A 23340-nucleotide genomic window follows, 5' to 3' on the forward strand; every position below is an offset into this window, starting at 1 on the left:
AGATGAAGAACAATTTGACAATTAATTAAAAGTATTCTATATAAAAAATACATTAAAAGAATACTATAAAATAATTTTGGAGAAAACCTCGAGCATCCCTCGAGTAAGGGAAAGTCGAAAGATTTGCCTACACCTCAGATTTTTCACCTAATGATGCAATAATGTTATTTTGTAGTTATTGCTATCTCAAGGGATAGAATAGAAAGTTAACCTTAAGCGATGTCACCATCATGAAAGATCGAGGGTGATTTTTCTGAGGTATGTGATGAGTTTCTTGCATGGGAAAACTGGCTTTATTATAAACATTCAGCTTTTATTTTAATCAATAGAATACATCTCATAAAATATATTATCACATAATTTAAGTACAATATCATCAAATAATTCTTACATGTTTGTAACAGAATTATACAAGCAAGTATGGCTAAGATTGAATTCAGTATTACCAAGATGTTTATGGGTGATGACAATCAATGCTCTACTTCCGGACTGTTCAGTATTACCAACCCCGGCACTTACACAGGAGAATGTTGTACTAGATCCACTTCAAGTTCTCCGTTGTGACCCACGAGTTTTCAGGTTACAAATTTTAAAATATAATCATTAAAAAAAAATTAATTAAAAAGATACAATTGATCATAGATTAGTTTCCTTTTGGTAAAAGTTGGTTGATAGTTATAAATGAGTGCAGCATCTTCTTCTTCAGTGCTGTTAAACTTATTATTATTTAATCTAGATTCATTTACTATCCAATCAAAAAAATAGCGAGCCGCTTTGATTGCGTCTGGAAAATGAGGATTATTTAAATCTGGTCTCCATTCGTAGGCATTCTTTTCAGGGTGAAATTGTAGCCCGGCAAATGGATAATCAATTGATTCTATTGTAGAAATAAATTGTACATCATTTTTAAGGTCAACGTTCTGCGATAGTGCTCGCCATCTTGAATCTAAACCGAATTCTGTTAGATTCTTTTTTGTAATGCAGAACCTGAAAAAGTAAAGGCAGTAGTTAGATTTTTCAAATTTATTTTCTTGTGCTATATAACTTTGTTTGAATTCCTTGGTAATTATTTTCGCAATTAATATAAAATTTAATAATAACTTAAAAATTACGGCAGTGTAATCTATGTTTAGTTAAATAAACTGTGTTTCAGTAATGTAAACATTTAACATCTACCAAAATCAGTTTTCCCGGCAAGAATAAAAATATCGAAGGAAATACTAGTATTGGTATCTACCGAGCTTGTTTGATATCATTTATCAGATGTCTTGTTACATCTAAATTCCCTGATCAATATAAAAAGGATATGTAGAGAAAAGCTCTATCAACATTGATATTAAATTCTTTCTTGAAGATTTTCAAATGAAACAACATCAAAAACTATAGTACTTCACAGTATCAATGATCAAGTAAAAGTGAATAAATTTTGTGATTGAGAAAATTAACGGAACTTGCCAATCGCGAAGGCTTATTACCTTATTTATTAAATATTCTTGCACAATACATCAAAACTATATTATTTTAAATTACTTACTTATGTTGATTAAGTGTAACTGCCTCTTCTCGTAAAATTTTCAATACTTCTCCTGGTGCACTACCAAACAGTTTACTACATTTATAGTTAGGCAGAAATTCTAAGGGTAGTGCCACATTTTTACTATAACAGTTCGTTCTGTATTCTCTCTTATTGTTATCTAAATATAGTAGCAGTTCTACGCCGAGACATATTCCTAATATTGGGAAATGTACTCCCGCATTGTTCAGCTGAAACAGTGATTTTATGGTTGGTGACAAATTTCTCAAATACTTATCTATTACAAAATTGAACTTTTCAACCTAAAGAGGTAATCTTCATAATTAACATTTACCGTTATTGTCTATTTAATTACTCGAAACACTAGTGTTTATGTAATTAAGCTTATATATTGTGATGTATATGTTAAAGATAACCGCATCTTCGTTTTTAGTTTGCTCCGGAAATACGCATTTTGAGATACCGCCAGTAAGAAAAAGTAATTTTTAAATTTGGCATGTATATATTCGTATGACTACTTAAACAAAAAACATAGGTCAACCATATTTACTTGTTTAGTGTAAGTCGGCACAACTTTTATAAATTCTCTCACTTGTGTTAGAAATGTTCTTACCGTTACTTCAAAGAGTTCTGAGGACCGGTGGCCTCATGCTCCCTTCAATAGTGTAATTTTATTATAGTGGGCAGTTTTATTATTGAAATCAACTACTTTCTCCTTCTTTTTTTTTTTAACCCTAGTCCCAAATTTAAATGAAATTTAAATATCAAAACGGCGGTAAGAGTAAATGTATGTGTACTCCAGATTTTTTATTTTAAAATTGTTTAATCCACTTAAAATGATTCCCCTCTTAGCTATTTCGGAATTTTTACTTAGAAATTTACCTCTTTAGCAGCTTCAAACAATACATCACCAGCATCAGCATAACCATTAGCTGAATCAAACCATGTATTACCTCCTGGCAGAACCAAACCATTAATAGATTTTATGAGTGACCTGTAACATAATTTTAATGTAAGATCTCATTTTCTATTATTATTGTTATTACTGTTATTTTTTTATCGATCGGGAACAATTTTGACGGGCCTTCCAATGATTCAATGAATAGAATATCTCGAAAAAAACGAATGATCGTAAAAAATTTAACTTACTCGCCTGGGAAAGTTCCTTTGTATAATAATATAATAAATATAATTTTCTGCGATTGTCTTTATACTAACTAAATGCCTTAAAATAATTCAAATGTGGCACTTTTTATGGCAATGAGTTCCCAAATACGCCAATAACTTACTGCGAATAATAATCATCTCTCCCAAAATTGTTTTATATATATCATTAGTAATTTTATCCCTGTTCTCTGTCAAAAACTAGTAAAATAACTTTGTGTATTGCTCAGAAAAGAAATCAATTTTTTTTTACTTTATTCATTATAGAAACAAATATTTTTAATCGAATCATTTCTCTGATACTTACTTCACACAGACTGTGTGAACAATAGTAATATGGGATTGGGTATTTTTCACGTTTCTTACAGCTGAACAAGAAGGGTCCGGGAATAAACCCTATCTTACAAATAAACTTACTGAAATGTTCCCATCAGGCATCCACCAAGTTGCCTGAGAAGATCTGAGAAAGGTCTCATTATCACTCAAACAACATTTTTCGTCAACATACCGTTACCCATAAAGCTAAATGTTGCGACAATTTCCAGAATAGGTTCGATGACCTGTGTGCTAAATGGTGGGCCAATGACAAGTTCAAGGCTGTCAAAGAGAACCTATTCACATTTTCTTGTCACCAAAACTACCTGGCACCCTAACTAGAACATTTTTAGAAGGTAGTTTATCCAGTCCTATAGAACCTTCGGCAAACAACACGAAATTCCACTTAACAAAAAAAGTTGGAAGGTGCAATAAAATAAACGAATCCTGCAAAAATATCAGTTTTTAAATTTAATTGCAAGTTCTTTACTGTTTTTTTGTATTTACGTTCAGCAAATATCTAGTGGCCTGTTAAACACAAATTATAAGTTGATTTTAGCCGCCCATGAATCCAAATAATTAAATAATTTTATTTATTTATCAAATCAGTTGTTATTAAAGTTTGTACAAATAAAGTTGAGTGGTATCTTTCAAGATAAGATTTCTTCAATTAGTTAACTTACATACGCTTATGTTTACTTATGTAAAATTTATTCAAGGACATCGGAATTTAAATTGCGGTAATTAGATAAGATATTCTTAGCATGGCACGTGGTTTTTTTTTTTAGGACACATTAATTTCATATCCCATTTTACAATGATAGCAAATATTTTACCTATAGTAGCTCTCATTTTGTCCAATAAATATTGGAACGGCCCTTGCACCAGAACTTTCTACACCTTTAACGTAGGCCGCTGATATATAACTTGAATATCCAGGAAAATGCCTCTTTATTGGTGGACTCGTTTCTTGTGCCAATATTCCAATAATAGGCCTTTCGTTTGCCTCCACTTTAGTAGTACAATCCATCATAATTGTCAAAATTAGAACCTAAAATGGGAGATAAAGTTAATTACTAGAGAAATTTCATTTGAGATCGTATCAGGAAATTTATGTATGGTATAAATAGTAATAATTAATTTAATTGATAAACATTATTAAAGAAAAAATTTGTAAAGAAGTGAGTTATCAAAGAAATATTGGATATAATAAGATAAAACATTTTGAAGACGATAAAAAGCGAATTTGTTGTGACTCAAATATTTAAACCAAAAATAGACTACATGAAATTTATAATATCAAATTGCTAATTTATATTGACTCATTAAATTTTTAATACTCACCAGCATCATGAATCTCAATAATTCCCACATTTTTGATTTGCTGATAAAACAGGAAAGAAACGGGCACTTGATGAATTCGTTTTTTTGAATAATTGTTCAAGTTGTATACTTCAAAAGCAATTACGTATTGCAAGAGTACAGAACGCTTATTTAGCCTGAATAAAAAGGAAATAAAGGGTTGCTATTTAAGCCTGGAATGTCAAGAACCTGCAGCGCTTGGTTTGGAGACTTCCAGAAATAAAACGACCTTTAATCAATGAATGCTGCCGGCCAACTGAGAGATCACTGCCTGCGTTATTGCTAGAGATGTTTTTTTTTTTATGATTCATTTGCTTGGTTGAGATAGGAATTTTGTCTTCCTTTTATTTAAAGGGAAATATCGTATCTCATTGGTTTGTAAAATTTTATCAGTATCAGTCAGTGTAAGTGTTATTTAAATTAAACAAATCTTTAAAATGTTTTATATTTTTATTCATTTGTTTGTGTGGAAAAAGGTTTCGGTTTATTGCTATCAATTTTTCCAACCTAATTGTATTTTAATATGATTTTGACTGAGAATCTATCTGATCTCATTAGCTCTTTCTTATAAAGCGTTTTATTTTTAAAGATCCTACTTCAATAAAAATTTCAATTTCAAAGAAATTAATTACAAAAGTTAACATGTAGACTAAAAATTAAACGATCCGAAAAATGTAAAAACATTCCACACCTAAAAGATTCTAAAGCGAAGAACGAAAAAAAAATCAATTAATAGAATGCTATAAAACCATTTTTCGAATATAAACACATAATTGTAATCTAAGCAAAGCCTGTTTGTCTTAGACATTGATGAAAAAGAAAATCATGCGATTTACATTTTTTCTAATATGATAGGCCTACTTTTTTTCGTATCCTTAGTCCAGTGCCGCAAATCTGAAGTCTTACATTCATGAAAGTTCTGTAAATTAACTTATTTTAATTTATTGTGGATCTACCTTCTTATTACCATACTATATTTTGGGCTTTTTATTGCGCTAGTTTTAACCAAGCTAAAACCATGTTTCCACTTGCAGCGTTTTGGTAATACTTTATTGTCTACGGACCCACTAATATAGACTGATGAATGATTTTGTATGTTTTTTCCGTTGCTAGGGTTAGGGTCTCGATTAAAAGAAATTCTCAATTTTACTTATTTATTTATTTCGACTGGTTTTCAAAGTTCCTTATTGTGGAGAAAAAAAGTGAAAATCCATTTTAAAGCAAAAAATAAAAGGATTTTTGTAAAAATATAGTTTTATGGGAACTTTGCCTCCGCTAATCACTATTATTGCGGGGTTCCTGCCACTCCCGGCCACCCTTGAACCCATGAACGCCCAGATTACTATTTCTTTTTGATATCGTGTTTTTTCGTTACTCATTTCATAACACAATATAACATAAATAATCAAGTACTTACATTATTCTATTGGAGCGTTGTGAATATTTCGAAAATTGACTACCGAATAAGGCCCGGTGCCCGGTCTAGTTTTTTCCGGTGCTTGCACGCTGCGTCATCGCGATTGCGGTTTTTCACTAGTTCAGATAGTGTAACCAAACTTACCTCTGTCGGCTTTGCGGTAACGTCCATCTTGCGGCTGTTTTTACAAGCAAATTTCTACACCGGGGACAAATCTTCAGTCTTTTGGCATCTTGCTTTCGTTTGGACAGTGCAAACGACCAGAAATGTAAGCATTATATAAAGGCCTTTGAAATCAACTGAATTCAAAATCTTGCTATTTTTCGCGTTATGTGTAATTAGTGATATAATCTTCATTCTAATAGGGGAATAAGCATTTTGTTGTTTAATTGAAATAAGGATGTCGTTGTTTTAAATGATTATATTACCTGCCGTAATCTTTTCTTTTTTCCGATTTATGTGAATTCAAATAAAGGTGAATATTTTGAAAAAAAAAAAACTGTAAACAACGTTTCGACAAATATGTTGTCAACCACTTTATAAAAACAAATAACAGAACGCTTCAGCAAACTAAACGCTAGTTTAGCCTGAATAAAAAGCGAATGAAGGGTTGCTATTTAAGCCTGGAATGTGAAGAACCTGCAGCGCTTGGTTTGGAGACTTCCAGAAATAAAACGACCTTTAATCAATGAATACTGCCGTCCAACTTAGAGATCACTACCTGCGCTATAGCTAGAAATGTTTTTTTTATTTTTTATTTTTATTTTTTTATGATTCATTTGCTTGGTTGAAATAGGAATTTTGCCTTCCTTTTATTTAAAGGGAAATAACGTATCTCAGTGGTTTTTAAAATTTTATCAGTATCTACCAGTGCTCGTAGGCACTTATATAAGTGTTATTTAAACAAACTATTAAAATGTTCTTTTTTAGCTTTTTCATGTTTTTTGAAAAAGCTAAAATTATAAATTAACATTATTATAAAAATTAACATGTAGACAATTTTTGTAATATTGTTTCCCTCTAGATTAATTGTCTATCCCCGAAATTATTGGGGATGACTTTTTGCTTTTTAGATAATATCTCCATGATTACCAAATAAATATTTTAGTCTCACTTCATGAATATAACCGTTGTACTATAGAACTCATACTATCATTGCAACAATGGATTTGTGCAATGTCTTGTTTTAGTGAGGAAAAATTTATTTTTAATATTTTTCTGTGGTATTTTGGTTACTCTAACACAGCAGCTTTAGACCCTCTTTTAAACCCTCTTTTGTTAGTGTGGTCGCTTTTGATTTCTCTCTCTCAAAAAATAATAATAATAATAATAATAATAATAATTAAAAACCTTGTCCACTCGTATAAATCGCTTTTATAAAAACCTCTCTTTTCAAGTCCTCAATATTGCCCATCGCCTGAAGCGTCATTGGTCTCGAAATCTTATTTTTACTAGAAGTTGGTAATTGGGAGTTCCTTCACACTATTAGTATTTTGTGAGTATGAGTGAATCGTTCATTCGACTTTCGAATCAATGAAATTTCAATGCAATTACTCGTTTCCGAATTATATCAATAAAAATTTGCCTAAGCCCGAAAAAACTATTTGTTAAATGTTAACTGTGGTTTTATTTCAAAATAAAAAAATTAAAACTTCAGTATTATCCCAAAACACATACATAAATTAATAAGAAAAAATATTGTATAATTTTATGGACAAGAGTAATGTTATATCGCCATATAAGCCAGTTTAAAAAATAAATAATTTCTTTCACAAAGTAAAAAAATAAATAAATCATAACTCAAAATGCGTCAGTTTTTAATAATCAAATAATAACAAAATTTACTTACATGGTGCTCATATGTATATTAGTATGATAACAAATGTGACATTATTTCTTATCAAAAAAGGAAGTTTTTTGCGTGAGGCAGAGAAGTATAAAATGCGTAAATTTTGTTGGAAAAAGTACAAACGTTTTTGCTAGATAATAGCTGCCTTCTGACAGATTGCCTGCATTATAATCAGCAGTTCTTATTTAACTCACATATCGTACATTTTTAATAAGTCACGTTTTATTTATAAACATGCATAGTGTAAGAGTACACTATCCAATTATTACCATTGAAATTAAAACAATATTCTCATTGTTTCATTCTTTATTACTGTTTTATTTTATTCTGATATTATTACAAAAGAAAGATTATTGACAATTCCAGTCATTATTTTCGTCAAGACAATCATATGACTGAAATTGGAATAAACTTTTATTATTATTATTATTATTATTATTAGTGTCACAAAAAAAAAAGATGAACAGTTCTCAAAAATTATTTATAGATATTAATTTTTTGTATAACATAATTATTACTGTTTGTTGTTTTTAAAAATATTCAGAAGTCTTTAATGTAGAGCAGGAAGGCACATCCTATTAATTAATATATATGTATATAAAAAAAAATTCATTTTGAATAATCAGCTGTTTAACCATTGTGTAAACAACTTGCTGAAAATTTTGTTGTACGTTTAACCTTTCAGTGAGTGCGCCCAAAAAGTTACAAATACGGGCGCGCATATACTGATACACTATGGTATCTTTAATTTTTTCTAACAATAGAAGAAATGAAGTGAATTATTATCTAATATAATTAGTTAATACTTCTAATATTATTCCAGACCATGAGTTTGGGCTCAGGCGACAACACTTTACTGTACAACAGTGCCATCGAATGGTAGAAACGATTTCATCCTCTCTTGAGAAGAAAGAGTGTTGTTCGGGAGTATTAGGAACTTAAAATCCTAAAGAATTTGCCGTAAGAGGTAGGGGTAAACACGTGTTTAAGGATAAATAAAGATAATAATTTTGAGTCCTATATTATTTGCTTTTTAGCTTTTTCATCAACACTGGCGGATTCCTCTTTATAAATGGAAAAAAATTGTGCACAATGAAATTTTAGCGCCAGAAAAACAATCAAGATAGAAGAGCCCTTAATTGAATTTTCCTAGAAGAATTTCTGGAATAAGCATTGTAGACCAACATAAGAACGATGTGTATGCAGAGCTTAAAGAAAATCTGAGGAGCTATTGCCGAGATAATCTCCGAAAAGCGAATAGCCATCCTGTAAATTAGTACTTCCAGTTGGGACATTTTTATCGCCAAGTGGCAGTTGGATCCTCCAGTGGGAGAAAGTCAAATATGTATAAAATTGCAGCTTGTAAACACGCTCCCATTCAGACTATTTTTTTTTAACATTTTTACAACAGTTATTTCCGAAGAAAATTTAATTTAGAAAATTACGCATAAGCGCAATACTTTCCTCATCTTGAAGTGGTATTTGTTAGATCGTTATTTTCAAATTCAAATCGGAACATCGTATTCATACGAACATCGTATTGATGCGGGCGTACCTCAAGGAAGTATCTTATCTTATCCTATGTGTAATGTATACAGTATTTTCTCTCGCAGGAGGAGAGTTGTTTGTCTCAGATAGTGAGTGCATGGTGGTGTCAGTTTTGTCATTGTTACTGATTAGTAACATTACACAATTGTGTATCTGGCGCTGGGGTAACTTAAAAAATAAATAAAAAACAAATGAACAGGTACTGTAGAATGGCGATCTGCCTCAGTTTTTCTTCAGTTCCTCTTGGAGATCATGCAACCAATGCAAGGATGCCCCTCTCAGCAAGCCATCATCCGGTCGTTCAGCTATTCTATTGGTCAGCTGTTCCTCATGACCATATGACCTGACCAGCATTAAGGTCACGATAACTCTCTTTTTGTAAAGTACATACTATTCCTCATTTTTCTGCAGCCGATGTTAACTGGTTTCCAACCTTGGATCAAAGCGCTTTCTAAGAACTTTAGCTTTTCGTGCTCCAAGCATCTTGGGAATGTTTAACCTTGTCTTGCTCTAGCTAGGTTTTATACATAGTTTTTAAACAGTGTATTGATTTAAATTACTGATTAGTCTCTAATTTGAAATAAGAGACGTCATGGTAGCCGAGCAATTAGAGGCGAGGCCTGCAAAGCCAAGATGTATTGTCGGGTTCGATTTTCTATAGGCTTTAGATTTTTTTTTAATGGCTAATGAGAATAATAATAATAAACTAATGTTTGTTAGTTGCCTCCGTCCATGACACCTAATTTGGTTGGTGGACGTAAAGCCCGCCTGAAAAAAAATAGGCATTACTTTAAATTAGTCACTAATTTGTAGTCCATCCTTTTCTTCAAATTCCTCCTGGACACCTGTAAGCGCCTACGCAGTGCTTGTCGAAATACGCTAGATGGCTGCTTGGTATGTTTACTGGTCAATTTTATGCCGTTTGGGTTTGTCCTCATTGTTCAGTCCGTTCTCTCTAAAACTGATATTGAACATCAGCCGTAAGATCTCTTACTCGGATTTATGTGGTAAGTAACTGCTTTTGAGTCAGCGTAAATTGTACTTTGTTATTAATTGAACATTAATAACAAACCAAAATGTTAAAACTCACTTAGAAGCATTCCGATTGAAACTTGTACAATCCACACACTTATGTATTAAAACTGTCCGGTAGGACAGTTGTATAAGGGTTGATCGTCAAAAACTGCACGAAAAAGTGTAACGTTGAAAAACACCCAACTTTGACAATTTTTTTCTCTTTTTCTATAAAAGATAAAATTCCCAAATTTTCTTTAAATTATAGGACAAACCCTCCTTTATAACTGAATTTTTTTTTGCAACAACATAGATGTAATAGATTTTGAGAAAAAAGTTTCCGAAAATGAGCAAAAACGGCTGTTTCAAAAATTGTTGCTGTTCTTCTTCTTCTTGTTGTTGTTGTTAATAATAATAATAATAATAAAGTGCCTTTATTCAAAATTTTACAAAATTACATATTTGTTTATTTAATTCGTAACAGACAAATACTCATGGTTGAAGAACCGTCTGAGGGTTGTCCCTACTTATTTTTACCCTTCTACATGATGAAAGCACAATGAATGAACTGTTAAATAAATACAACAAAACAAAGAAAAACAGAATCAATAAAAGAAAAAATAATCTCACCACAGTCAGAAGTAAAAAATAGAATACAGAAAACAAAATATTCTTAAATACAGTACACGACGTTATATAATAAATAATAATCAAAATTAAGGCCACTTAATATTTCATTTATTTACGGAATAGGGATACAGACACATTTAGGTGATACAGGTACACATTAATAATAGATAAAACAGTTTAATAATTGAATTCCTTCACCAGTTCCTATCTATATGCCCATGCCGCTTTACAATAGCTTACCAAGCTTTTCCAACATTTGCCATTTAAATAGTCCATAAACTCCAGCTCATTTAAACAATCTTTCTTAAAATATATGGACCTAAACTCTCTTAATATTGGGCATACCGCTATAAAGTGAAACACGTTTTCTTCTCTGTTTTGTAAATTACACAGAGAACATAACTTGATTTCCTTGTTGAATACGTATTTATTGAGGTATAGCGACTCTCCCCTAACTTTAATTATCCACCCAATGGAGCGAGCATCCAAGTTATTGCAATGTACTAAATTGGGTTGTGGGTCCAACGTTTTATAAAGTATGTGATGCTGACTTTTTATGGCTAAAAGCTTGTATTTATTAAGTAGGCCATTCTTAATATTTTCCATTACTGAATTGACACTTATGTTAAATTTGATGAACTCAGTGAACGAGATGTTATAGGTATCACAGAGTTTTACCCAATCCTTATACACAAACAATTTTCTCGCAATGATCTCGTTCATCAGAATATTTGGGTATCGATGCGCCGGTAGGGTAAGACATCTTTTTACATATTGTAAAGTTTTTCCCAAAAAAAAAAACTTTACTTTCACAACTAATGCCTGCCACTAGTTATTTTATTATGTGGGTTTGATTAACTAATAAAACTCGCTAAAGTTGTAAGTAATAACCTGATTTATTCACACATTAACATTAACTAACATTAACATTTACTAGCAACTAACGCTATTCATTACAGTCACCATTTACAACAGTCACAACAGTTTACTGTTACTTATTCACTTCGTAACGCCACAAAACTGTTCCCCGACTGACCACTGGTCCGCACTGCACCGAATTGCACTAGTCTCAGCTACACTAACACAGCTCTACTCATCAACTGACTAATTGCCCAACTAGCTACCACTGAAGCACTCCGCAGCACTGACTCTCCAAGACTAACTCATAAACTTGACTAATAACTATAAACTCTAATAACTCCTTAAAACTTGCTTGAAACTTGATTAACACTGACTCAATTGAAACTGACTTCTCCAGCTGTGTCGGCCTCCTTTTAACTGCGTGCCTCCCTCCAACTGGGACTGCCCTCCTCCAACTCTCTGAGCATAAGTTTCCACGCCCTCCTGACGTTCATTGGCTGGAGAAAACATACTGCCACCACCTCAGCTGTGAGACGCCTCCTCCCATTCTCCGTCTCTCTCCAACTCCGTCTGTCTCACTCTCACCTGTCAATCACTGGCTGGGAAACACATATGCCACCACCCCAACTGCGGCCTTTCTCTTAGCTGGCTTTTACACAGGTCACTAACTCCTTGAACAATCTAGCCCTTTTCTTTCTAGTTAAAGTAAAGACCGGCCCTTTTGTCTACACAGTGGTGGCCTGTTACCGGCTTTAGTCGCTTAACCCCTAGAACAATCTAGGCCTTTCTTTTCTGCCACAAGTAGATACCGCCCCTTTTGTTTATGCAGTGGCGGCCTGTTACTGACTTTGGTCGTTCAACCTCTAGAACAATCCAGGCCTTTCTTCTCCGCCCAGGTCAACTTCGTTACAATATTTTATGTGCAATTTTACTGTATACAGGAATGTGGGCAGTACATCAGTCTCGAGATTTAGCACAAAGTCAGGTATATTACGCGGTAGGCTAAACGTTTTTTTGACAAAGAACTTAAGAAGAATCTCCACTTGATTGTTCCATGTACAACCCCATATCTGGGCTCCATAGCAAATGATAGCTCTACTGACAGCATTATATACCTGTAACTTGGAGGAGAAGGGTATGCTTCTATTTAATATTAAGTTATTAAAGGAATTCAGGGCATATTTGGCTACCACAGTTCTCTCCCTGAAATGCTTATCCAAGGATAGCCCTGAGGAGAGGGTGACTCCCAAATACTTATACCAGTTCACAACTTCAATCTTTTCATTGTTATACCACCATTTGTCGTATTTGCCAAGTTTGCCACCATTTCTGAAAACAACGATTTTTGACTTATTTAAATTAATTTTCAAGTTCCACTTTAAACAATAGTTTTGAAGCGAGTTAATCATCTGTTGTAGGGCGACTCCGTCTGTAGCTAACAACACCACATCGTCCGCGTATGCCAATATTTTAAACAGACTATTATTAATTTGCACGCCCCCATTATCATAGTTTACTAAATCATTTATAAAAAAAGAGAACAAGAGGGGGCTCAGCAAACACCCTTGCTGCACACCCATGGTTGTCTCGAAACTCTCGGTCAGACCATTATGACACCAGACTCTAGCATGTGTACCTGAAAACAAATCTCTCAGTACATTGGTGACTTTGCTTGATACACCTATCTCTGACAACTTGTAGAACAGCGCATGGCGGTCAATATAATCAAAGGCTGCGGATAGGTCGATGAAGAAGGCAAACACTTTACCCCTCTTCCTACTCAGCCTAATCTTAACTATACTCATTAAATTCATAATATTATCAATGGTTGAGTAGCTCTTCCTAAATCCCGCCTGATATTCTCCAATTATACCATTTTCATCCGCCCAGCTGGTCAGCCTTGACAAAAGAAGGCCAGTAAACAGTTTTCCTATTGTATTTCCGAAAGAAATACCACGATAATTGCCCACTTCCTTAATACTTCCCTTCTTATGTAAAGGAAACACAATGGCGCTTTTAAATGTTTCAGGCAGTTTCTCTTTTTCAAAAATTTTATTAAAGACTGAGAGGATTTTTTCTAAATAAAACTCAGGACTATTTTTAAAATACTCGTATGGTATTTGGTCTATACCGGGTGCCTTATTATTTTTAGCATTTTTGAGCACTTGCACTAACTCTTTCATACAGAAAGGCGCATCCAAAGCATGGTTTATTATATATGGTTCTGCATAACTAATTCTAATAGCATTCAAGGGAGGATTTAACATATTTTTAAAATGCTGAAACCATTCAAATGGCAATATACTTTTATCAAAATGAAAAGTTTTAAATTTAAATGAACGAACTAAACCCCAAAATTCCTTTGTGTCTGACACATTTAAATTTATTTATAGTACCATCTAAAAACTCCTTTTTTTTTAAATTACATATTTTTTTATAATCTTTTACAGTCTTTAAATATAGAAGCTTAATTGTAGAGGAATCTGTTTTTCTGAAAATATTTAATAAACCATACAGCCTAGAACGCATTACTGCACAATCTCTGTCAAACCATTCCTGTTTTCTGTTATAACTGTTATGTGTGTAGTTTAATAGCTCTTGTTTCTTAGCAAAATTTATAATTAAATTAATCAATTGTTTTAAATTATTATGGGGGTTATCGGGTATAAATGATACGTCTCCCAAAGTCCTTTGTAATTCTTCATGGTAGACGGCACGAATTTGGACTTTCCATTTCAGTTTAGGTAGCAGAGGGGTGACATCCGCAGAGACGGCACTAACTGCGCCACATTTAAGGACAATCGGCATATGGTCAGAGAAAGGTATTGATGCCACTTGAAAGTCTAGCACATAATCAAGTAAATCTGCTGATACTACACAAAGGTCTATAACAGATGAACCCTGGGAACTAATATATGTAAATTCACCTAAACTGTCTCCCTTAGTTCGGCCATTCAACAATAATAAATTAAAATCTTCCAGGAATGAAAGCAACATTTTACCATTTGCATTAATAACAACATCTTTAGAAAGTCGTGAATGAGCAAGTGAACTAGGCAACAAATCTTTGGGAATCACTTGTGAGTCGCCAACTCTACAATTAAAGTCCCCTATGAGAATAAATCTAGAATCAGGAGTACTATCAATAACCGTGTACAATTTCTCGAAATCACAACTCCAGTTATTGAAGTTTAAATACACAGGCACTATGTAGTAATTATTATTAACATCAAAAATTACTTCAACTACAGGAGTATGAATGAGAGTGCAAAATCTAACATTATTATTTTTTATCAACAACTTATTAATACCCATTATTAACCCTTCACTAGCTCGACCAAATTTTGATTTTTTAACAGCTGGGACCCACATTAGTGAGTAATCTTTAATACGTTCTTCAAATATTAAAAAATATTTCTCTTCATACACAAAAGTTTCAAACAAAGAAAACCAGATAAACAAAAAAATCTGTATTATATAATTTATTCTTTAAACCGCATACATTATAAGCAACAACACTAAAATAATTAACTGGATTCGTACCTGCGTTTTCCCTACTTCCTACTTGACTTTGTTGAAGAGCCGGAGTCACTGCGGGCACGAAAAAGCTCTTTAAGAGTGTTTGTAGAAACTGACTGGGCAGGCATGACAATTTCTTGCTGATTCTTCTTAATTCGCTTCCTTTTGTTCGATTTAGTCAGAGCATCAGAAACCCCTACTTCACTAGTACCACCTTCATCCTCTTCATCTCCTTCCTCACCCTTATCTACTACTGTTTCTGAGTTATCCTCCTTCACTAAATCTGAATAGTGATAGAATTGACCATCTATTACAAGCCCATTTCTTCTCATCCTACAATTCTTTCCCACTGCCTTTAGCTGTGTATAAACTTGAGACAATTCTTTCCGCTGCGACTGAGTCTCCTTATCTTGGTCTTCCGCTACGAAAATTCTACTTCCCTTAAGCTTACTAACATTTTGAAACATCTCCCTTTTCTTCCAATTCGATACAAATGAAACAACTATAGGCCTAGGCTTATTGCCCACTTTTCCTATTCTACGAACATAGTTTAAATCAGCTTTACTAGTATGGACAGTCAAAACCTTATTGCATAGGTCTAAGACAGCATTTTCCAATAAATCAACATTTTCTCCAACTGTCTCATTATTATTCTGCCTCCGGGTAGATTCAATTACTTTTTGTTGTTTTGCGATAATAACTTTAAGCTCCAAATTTTCCTTTTTTAAGGCTCTATACTTTTTTTCTTGCTCTTCGAATCTTACAGATACATTTAAATTAGCAATTTCCTTTTTTATTATTTCTTCTAGGTCGGCCTTAATATCTGCTTTAAAACTTGCAAAAAGATTAACCAGCTCGCTCTTATCCATATCTCCTCCCTCCTTTTCCTTTTTTTTTTATTATTAGTATTTACCAACCTTAAACAACTTTTATTTAATAAAAAAAGGCAATGCGAACTGCAACAAGCGTACACATGTAATACCACAGTCAGTGGATCATCTATTATGCTGACCTTGAACGTTCTCCCACTATAGTATTACAAATAGACAAACTTACTAATTCTTATGTAGTAGTTAATCCATGTATTGTTATCACCGGTGACGTGGCATCCCCACCTGTACACACGGCTGAACTTGTTAATCTTGTGTACGTTTTTATAACAATTAATTTCAATTAATTAATTGAAAACGGCTCGATAAAAAACGTAAAAATTTTCACAATTACAGATGAAACTATAGTTTCAAAACACACAAATTTTCAGCGCAAAATTCTATAGAGAACCGGGTAAATTAGAAACTTTTATCACACACGATGTGTACTCTGTGTCAGTCCTGAGCAAAAACGGCTTTTTCATTCAAAAAATGTTCTTGTTCTTGTTCTTCTTCTTCTTCTTCTTCTTGTTGTTGTTACCTTTTTTGTAAACCGCGTACCGCCTAAACGCGTGAACCGATTTTCATGAATGAGGTGTCATTCGATTCGGAATTTTTTGTAGATGTGCCTTTTGGGGGTCTCGACGCTGTACATCGAATGGGAGAGGAGTTAGCCCCCTTTATGTAAGGCCCCCTCCAAAATTATTATTTCTAATTTCTCTGTAAATCTTGGCCCGATTTTGATAAAATTTGGTAGGATGATAGGGTTAGGGCTTCCCTATGTACCATTAAAGCGACGATCTGCTCTTACACTTGTTAAGAGGAAGTATAACAATCTTTCAAATTATCGAGACGTGAACCGATTTTCTTGAATAAAGTGTCATTCGAATCAAAATTTTGTACAGATTTGTACTTTAAAAGTCTCGACGCCATGCCTCATAAGGAGGGGAGTTTGCCCTACCCAAATAAGGCCCTTTCTAAAACTATTATTACCAATATTTCTATAACGCTTTGTCCGATTTTGATAAAATTTAGCACGAAGAAGTGATTAAAGCTCCTCTACGTGGCTGTCAAGTGCCATCATGCTCTTACGCCTACCAACAGGAAGTACTGCAATCGTTAAAATTATCAATGAGTGAACCGATTTACATCAATGAATTGTCGTTCGATTCAAAATCTTTGCCTTTTAGGGAGAAGTACTGTAATCGCAGTTTATTTTTCTTGCTCCTCTTAAAAGGAAGTACTGAAATCGCAGTTTAATTTTGCTATTTACGTACAAATACCTTCCTATTTTATTCAAAACGCTTTCTCAAAAAAATTGTTATTGAGGATGGTTTGGGGACCGCAATTATAATCATTCTTTAAAAAGATCTCTCCAGTAGTTACGGTTCCGACTTAACGCCTTATCAGGTTATAATGATAGAATTGCTTATACCAAATTTTAAAAAAATCTGTAAAGGAGATATGTAACTTTGCAGAATAGACAAAAAGAAAAATCTATCCAAAAGGTACAAAAATCTCCTTAACAAAAACTTACAGTTTAAAAAGTTAAGTATAAGGGTTGATTAAACGCCAAAAGGTACACAAATCAGCAAGTACCCATCATTTCATTTAAACTTCATTGATATGATTTAAGTAATTTTACTGCATTAACTTTTCCTTCACATTTTTAGAATTTATTAGATGTCACAGACCCTTATGCTGGCCAGTTCATTCATAATATTTTTTTGTTATAATTATGATAAAATGAGTTCTGAATTATTCTGAGTAGTCACATATACATGCATGTTAAAGTAGAAAAAGACAAAGTCAGAGTCAGCCACTGTTTAAATTTGAATCACGAAGGATTTAAAACAATATTTCAGTCTTGAATTCGTCTTACCGAAATATTCGTGAGCACAAATAACACACAGTTAATAACAAGTATATTATTCAACAATAATTATTCATTTCTCAATTGTAATTTAATTTAGTCCCCCTAATTTTACTTACAGTAAAATACTGGAATAATTAGCTGTCCTAAAAATATGCTTATCTTATTTACTTTATAGTACATATATACAACATTGTTTGATGTATACCTAGATTGAGAATGTAATTGAAGAAAACTATATTATTTGCGATAAAGCCAGATAATTATTGCCTATTATTATAAACGTTTGACTACTTCATAAAATAACAATTACTTTAATCGAAGAATAAACTTAAACAGACGATTTTTATTAAAAATAAAATAATCGAAATCATTGATGTATGTTGGTGTAAGCATTTTTTTAAAAAAGTTTTTGAAATCTTTAGCCTAATTTTTTTTTTCTTTTTAACCTGTAATTAATAGTTTGATTATTATAGATAAATAGATATTACAATCTACAGTCTAGAACAAATATTTTGTAGATGAAAATGGCCAGCATAAGGGTCTGTGACATCTAATAGATTCTAAAAATGTGAAGGAAAAGTTAATGCAGTAAAATTACTTAAATCATATCAATGAAGTATAAATGAAATGATGGGTACTTGCTGATTTGTGTACCTTTTGGCGTTTAATCAACCCTTATACTTAACTTTTTAAACTGTAAGTTTTTGTTAAGGAGATCACCATTGTATAATGCAGCATAATAATGATTATGTTAAATTCAACAGATCAAGACCAGCTGATATGCAACGGTGTTACTGTACTGCTAGTTGCAAAAAGTGGATACGGTTTAAGTAGTTTTATTAATGACAGCTTGATCCGTGTAAAATTAATTCATGGTTTAAATAATGAGGCAAGCAATGTTTTCTAGAGCGGGTAGGTAATACTCGAGAGGATCAAGTTGCATTTTATCCTTGGATGTGGTAGATATTTCCTTTCTCTTAGACATATATAATCAGTAGATGAATAAATTACTTATTACTTTCTTATAAAATTAATAAGAAATAATTTTATTTTTTAAATAAAAGCTGTTTAATAAAAGGTTTGATTTAATAAAAATACTAGTGCAATTGTATTATTACTACAGAATAATTAAAACAAGATAAGAGTCTGAATCGAAATATTTACAACTTAAAGCTAGTACATACAAAACCTAGTGTATTTTTTTATATGCACTTAATAATTTCTTAATAATAATCACCTTGGCAACTGCTACGTAATATGCAGTTTTTCCCCTTCCACTGTCTTTGTCGCATGCACCATACTAAGTGGTTGAGTAGCAGCTTGAATTGTATTAATTTGTTTCACTAATTACAAACAAAAACAAAAACGGCTCGACAAAAATTTTGAATATTTTATTCACCTACTCTTAGTAATTTATAATTAGCACTAGAGACATTTTCTGTACTAAACTCACTCTAAATCTCGCTGTAATAGTCAGACACTTATAAGAGACACGAAGTGTACAGTGTAACGCTTCAGTGAGGACTAAAATGAATCACTGAATTGATTTTGAAACCTAGAATTCGTGCGGAACCGCCAGCAATCACATAGAGAAAAGTGGCACTTCCAATCAATCGATTTTTATTGTTTAAAATTTATTATTTATTTAATTATTTTCAATAGTCTACTGGTAATGGCCTACTGGTTGCATGTTATTCATAAAGGACACTTTAAATGGGTTAAATCCTCACTACTTTCTCAGAATTGCCTTCTGAAAATCGTTTAAAATAAAAGCGTAATTCTACTTATTAAAAGTGAGCGTACTTTTTTTCTGTTTTTTAAATCTTTATAGCCATTCCAAAAACTCAATCCTCAATGCAAAGTCGTCTCCCACTAGGCTGACTGTTGGAGATTCCCTACATTGCATTTCAGGAAGCTAAGAAATGAAAGCAATAACATTGAACGTCAGTGACAGAAATTGCATTGTGTTATATCGGGCTTCAATAATTGCAAAAAATACCTTTAAGAGAGAGTACAGAGGAGCCTCTCTTGTTGGCTGCCACTATGACACAAATGTTTCTTCTTAAAATCTGTGATTTTTTTTTTTTCAAATTCATTTTATTGTACTGACTTTGTTTCCCTTGATTCGTATTTCCTCTAATTTTTCTTGGCTTTCCCTGTTATTCCGGCCTATGTATTCAACAAATTTCCCACATTACATTTCTCATTTTTTACTTTTTTCCCATTCTTAGGTTTTAGATACATCGCAGAACCTTGTTTAGATCACTACAGCATGTGAAACAGTATTTTTTTTTATCTAAAGTGGTACTTACCCAAACATTTCTTTTCAGAAAATCAATCAATGCGATAAAATCGAAAACCTATAAAAATGCAAGCCATACATTTTGTGTTATTTAATTTTGAATCTAAACATTCAGTAAAGTCTAATTTCTGATTGATTGGTTGCAATTGCTCAATACGAGTATTTCATTGTGAGTAATTATGATTAATAATTATAATAATAATTGGTTTATTGAAGAAAATAAATTTTCAATTTACATTAATTATTAATTGTTGTTCATTGTTTTTGGTGACTGATTAATAATTCCAATAGGATGAAAAAATAATTGCCATTTCATTCGAGTAAAATTTATTTTGCCGAGCTTTCGATCTAGGGACTAGGTCATCTTCAGGGCTAGTTTATAAAGTGATATTTTTACATTACAGGGTTGGTGTGTCTTCTGCCTTGTCTTATAATTCAATAATTTCCCAAATTAATAAATTCAATAAATTTCCCACATTAATTACCCTTTTCACTTTTTTCCGTTTCTTGGGTTTTAGATACGACATTGCAGAACCTTGATTATATTACTACAGCATGTGAAACAGTATTTTATCTGAAGTAGTACTTACCCAAACTTTTCTTTTCAGAAAATCAATCTATACGATAAAATTGAAAACCTATAGAAATGCAAGGCGTACATTTGGTGTTATTTAATTTTGAATCAAAACATTCAATAACTTCTCGATTGAAGGGTTGCGATTGCTAATCACATCTTCTTCCTATTCATTACACACACGCCACCAGTTTTTGGCTCAATACGAGTATTACACTGTGAGTAATTATGATTACATAATTACGAAAATTTATCACAATCGCGATACTTCGTAAAAAGAACCAAGAGAGAAATTAACTTTTTGGCACGTAATGTTGGAGGGGAATGGTTATTTTTAGTGATTAGGGGGAACAAAATTTACATTCAATCGCTTAAACACTACTGTCACATCAAATGTCTGAATGTTGAATATCTCCATTTAGGTTGTTTGGTTTCTGAGATCATTAGCATACAATATTCCGACATTAATATGATTACGAGAGAAAAAAAACAAAACAGTTGTGTCATCTCTCAGACAGACAACTTTCTCTTATTTCAATTTACGTCACTCATTAATGAATTGTCTTTAAACATTGCTTTTTTGGTGACTACAATTTCTGGTAAACTAAAATAAAACAGTACTTTTGATAGGAGGTAATGTATTTTCATGAATTCATGAAAAAAATTAAAACAAAAAAAAAGATCTTGGAAAAGATTTGTATGAAAACTAAAAACAAATAATTTCAAATATTTAACCACTTCTAGTTAGCGGTTTACAAATTCTAAGTGTGGGCATAATTATCTATATAATGGAAGAGTTTATTTACTTATAAAGGTAATACACCTTGTAACTCTTTCAAGATAAATTTTCTTAGAAAAAGTTTCAATCGATTGAAATCGATTTCATATTCAGGAAACGTCATCCATCACATTAAAATGCATTTTGAAGAAAGTTGGATATCTAGTCACCCTCAGTTTTACACCAAAATGAATTTTCCGAGTGATAAATTTCTTATAAGCGTTGTAGATCTATATTCAACCAATGGCAAGACAATTTTGAGAAAATGTTTTAAAAAAAATTGAAATATTCCTTCTTTTTATTGAATTTGAACAAAACTTTATTGAAAATAAATTAAAATTTGTAGTTCCTGTTATTTATCTTTGTGTTGTGCTGACCACACATACTGAACAAATGGTAAAAATGCAGGATATCTCAAACTAAAACTAAAAATCTAAACTTAGCCCGATTTAAGTGTATTCTGTTACGTGAGTGTAAGCGAAAGTAAAATATCTAAATTTAATCTTTAAAGATTTCAGTCAAAATTTTAATTTGAATTAAATTTAATATAAAAATTGTTGTTTTACATGGTAAATTCTTATTCCAGATGTGCTCCATTACTGAGCGTAGTATTGCGCGTTCTGCAATCCTGCCTAGCTGCTTCCCAGTCACAATTATCACGCCATTTGTTGGACAATCCTTTGCAAGAGAAACCTTCCAGTGAAAAAGGTGGCCCTTGTTCTGATGCTGAAAGAGAGGAATTACGTTCAGCCTTGGTTTCAGCCCAAGAAGCCCTAGCTGTGCAGATCTTGTTAGAAGCTTGTATGGAATGTAGCGAAGATAAGGTATGTAATTTTTAATTTTCTTTCGTAATTTCTGGAAAGGTTAAATCCACTTCATAATGTCAATATTTATAGGAAATCAAAGGTCAGATGTGGGCACTTAGGGAAGTAAGAAGTGTTGTCTGTTCATATCTTCACCAGCTATTTATTTCGGAACCATCTTTAGCAAAACTTGTCCATTTTCAGGTAAACTATTTGGAAATTTGTTATAATCTAGCATTAATTGATTTGTTATTAGGTGAAATGCTGGTGGAAAAAATAATCTTTTGTGGTTTAAAAAACATTTGATAAGAAATGCTATTTATATTATCTCTGTGCCTATTTTTACAAACTTTCTCATTTAATGCTTGATAACACCAGAGTAATTATGGAAATTAAAATTCATTTTTAACTAATTTATTTTACTATGGGAGGGGTTAAGTTAAAAAAATAACTAAACATGTTGTTTTTTATGATTTTATCTTATTGCTGAGTTATCCTCATTTGAAGATTTCTTGTTTGTTTACATCAAGAACTGCATAGGAATAAATTTGTGCTGGGTAAAGCTTCTTGATATCATAGCTGAACTTGACATTTACTGTAGAGGACCTGCCAAAATTATTAATGTTATTCTGTAGTGTTTATTTGATGGTTTTATTTTTACTTCAAGTCAAACTACTAGGTCACTATTTTTTGCGTGCAAATAATCTCAAAAATTAAAGTAATCTTTTTAAGCTTTTACATTTTACATTATTCTTTAAAACTTAATTATTTGTTTATTTATTCATTTTCAATCTTGTTTCCCACATTAATTGGATTAATAATTGTGCTGAAATACTTTGAAATTGCTGACTATTGTTGCTAAACATCATGAATCTATCTTTCAATATATTGGTGAAAAAAAGACGTACAGTGGCTCACAGTCAAA

The 23340-nt window shown here is 32.2% G+C and overlaps 2 protein-coding genes across 7 annotated transcripts in view; one reads left to right on the forward strand and one right to left on the reverse strand.

Moving 5' to 3' along the window:
* The window catches only part of IntS2 (integrator complex subunit 2), a 35728-nt gene that overhangs the window by 6580 nt on the left and 5808 nt on the right, over nt 1–23340 (forward strand). Inside the window, exons 14-16 of the mRNA XM_074128463.1 lie at nt 405–579; nt 22199–22436; nt 22509–22619. Coding sequence (XP_073984564.1) covers nt 405–579; nt 22199–22436; nt 22509–22619 — 524 coding nt within the window. The remainder of the gene's footprint in view (nt 1–404; nt 580–22198; nt 22437–22508; nt 22620–23340) is intronic.
* Nucleotides 293–21098, reverse strand: LOC141454357 (gamma-glutamyl hydrolase-like). Of its 6 annotated transcripts, none has more exons than XM_074128469.1 (5): nt 20851–21098; nt 3850–4064; nt 2417–2528; nt 1535–1764; nt 293–987 (listed from the first exon to the last, which is right to left on the reverse strand). In XM_074128469.1, the coding sequence occupies exons 2-5, from the start codon at nt 4044–4046 to the stop codon at nt 615–617; spliced, it is 912 nt and encodes a 303-aa protein (XP_073984570.1). In that variant the 5' UTR covers nt 4047–4064; nt 20851–21098; the 3' UTR covers nt 293–614. The 6 variants fall into 6 exon arrangements, with proteins under 6 accessions (XP_073984570.1, XP_073984572.1, XP_073984571.1 ...); XM_074128471.1 differs by lacking the exon at nt 20851–21098 and adding an exon at nt 19196–19451; XM_074128470.1 differs by lacking the exon at nt 20851–21098 and adding an exon at nt 7642–7798.

Source organism: Rhodnius prolixus, unplaced genomic scaffold, assembly GCF_049639745.1.
Source record: "Rhodnius prolixus isolate KJV_2025 unplaced genomic scaffold, Rpr scaffold_9, whole genome shotgun sequence".
NCBI classification, from domain to species: domain Eukaryota; kingdom Metazoa; phylum Arthropoda; class Insecta; order Hemiptera; family Reduviidae; genus Rhodnius; species Rhodnius prolixus.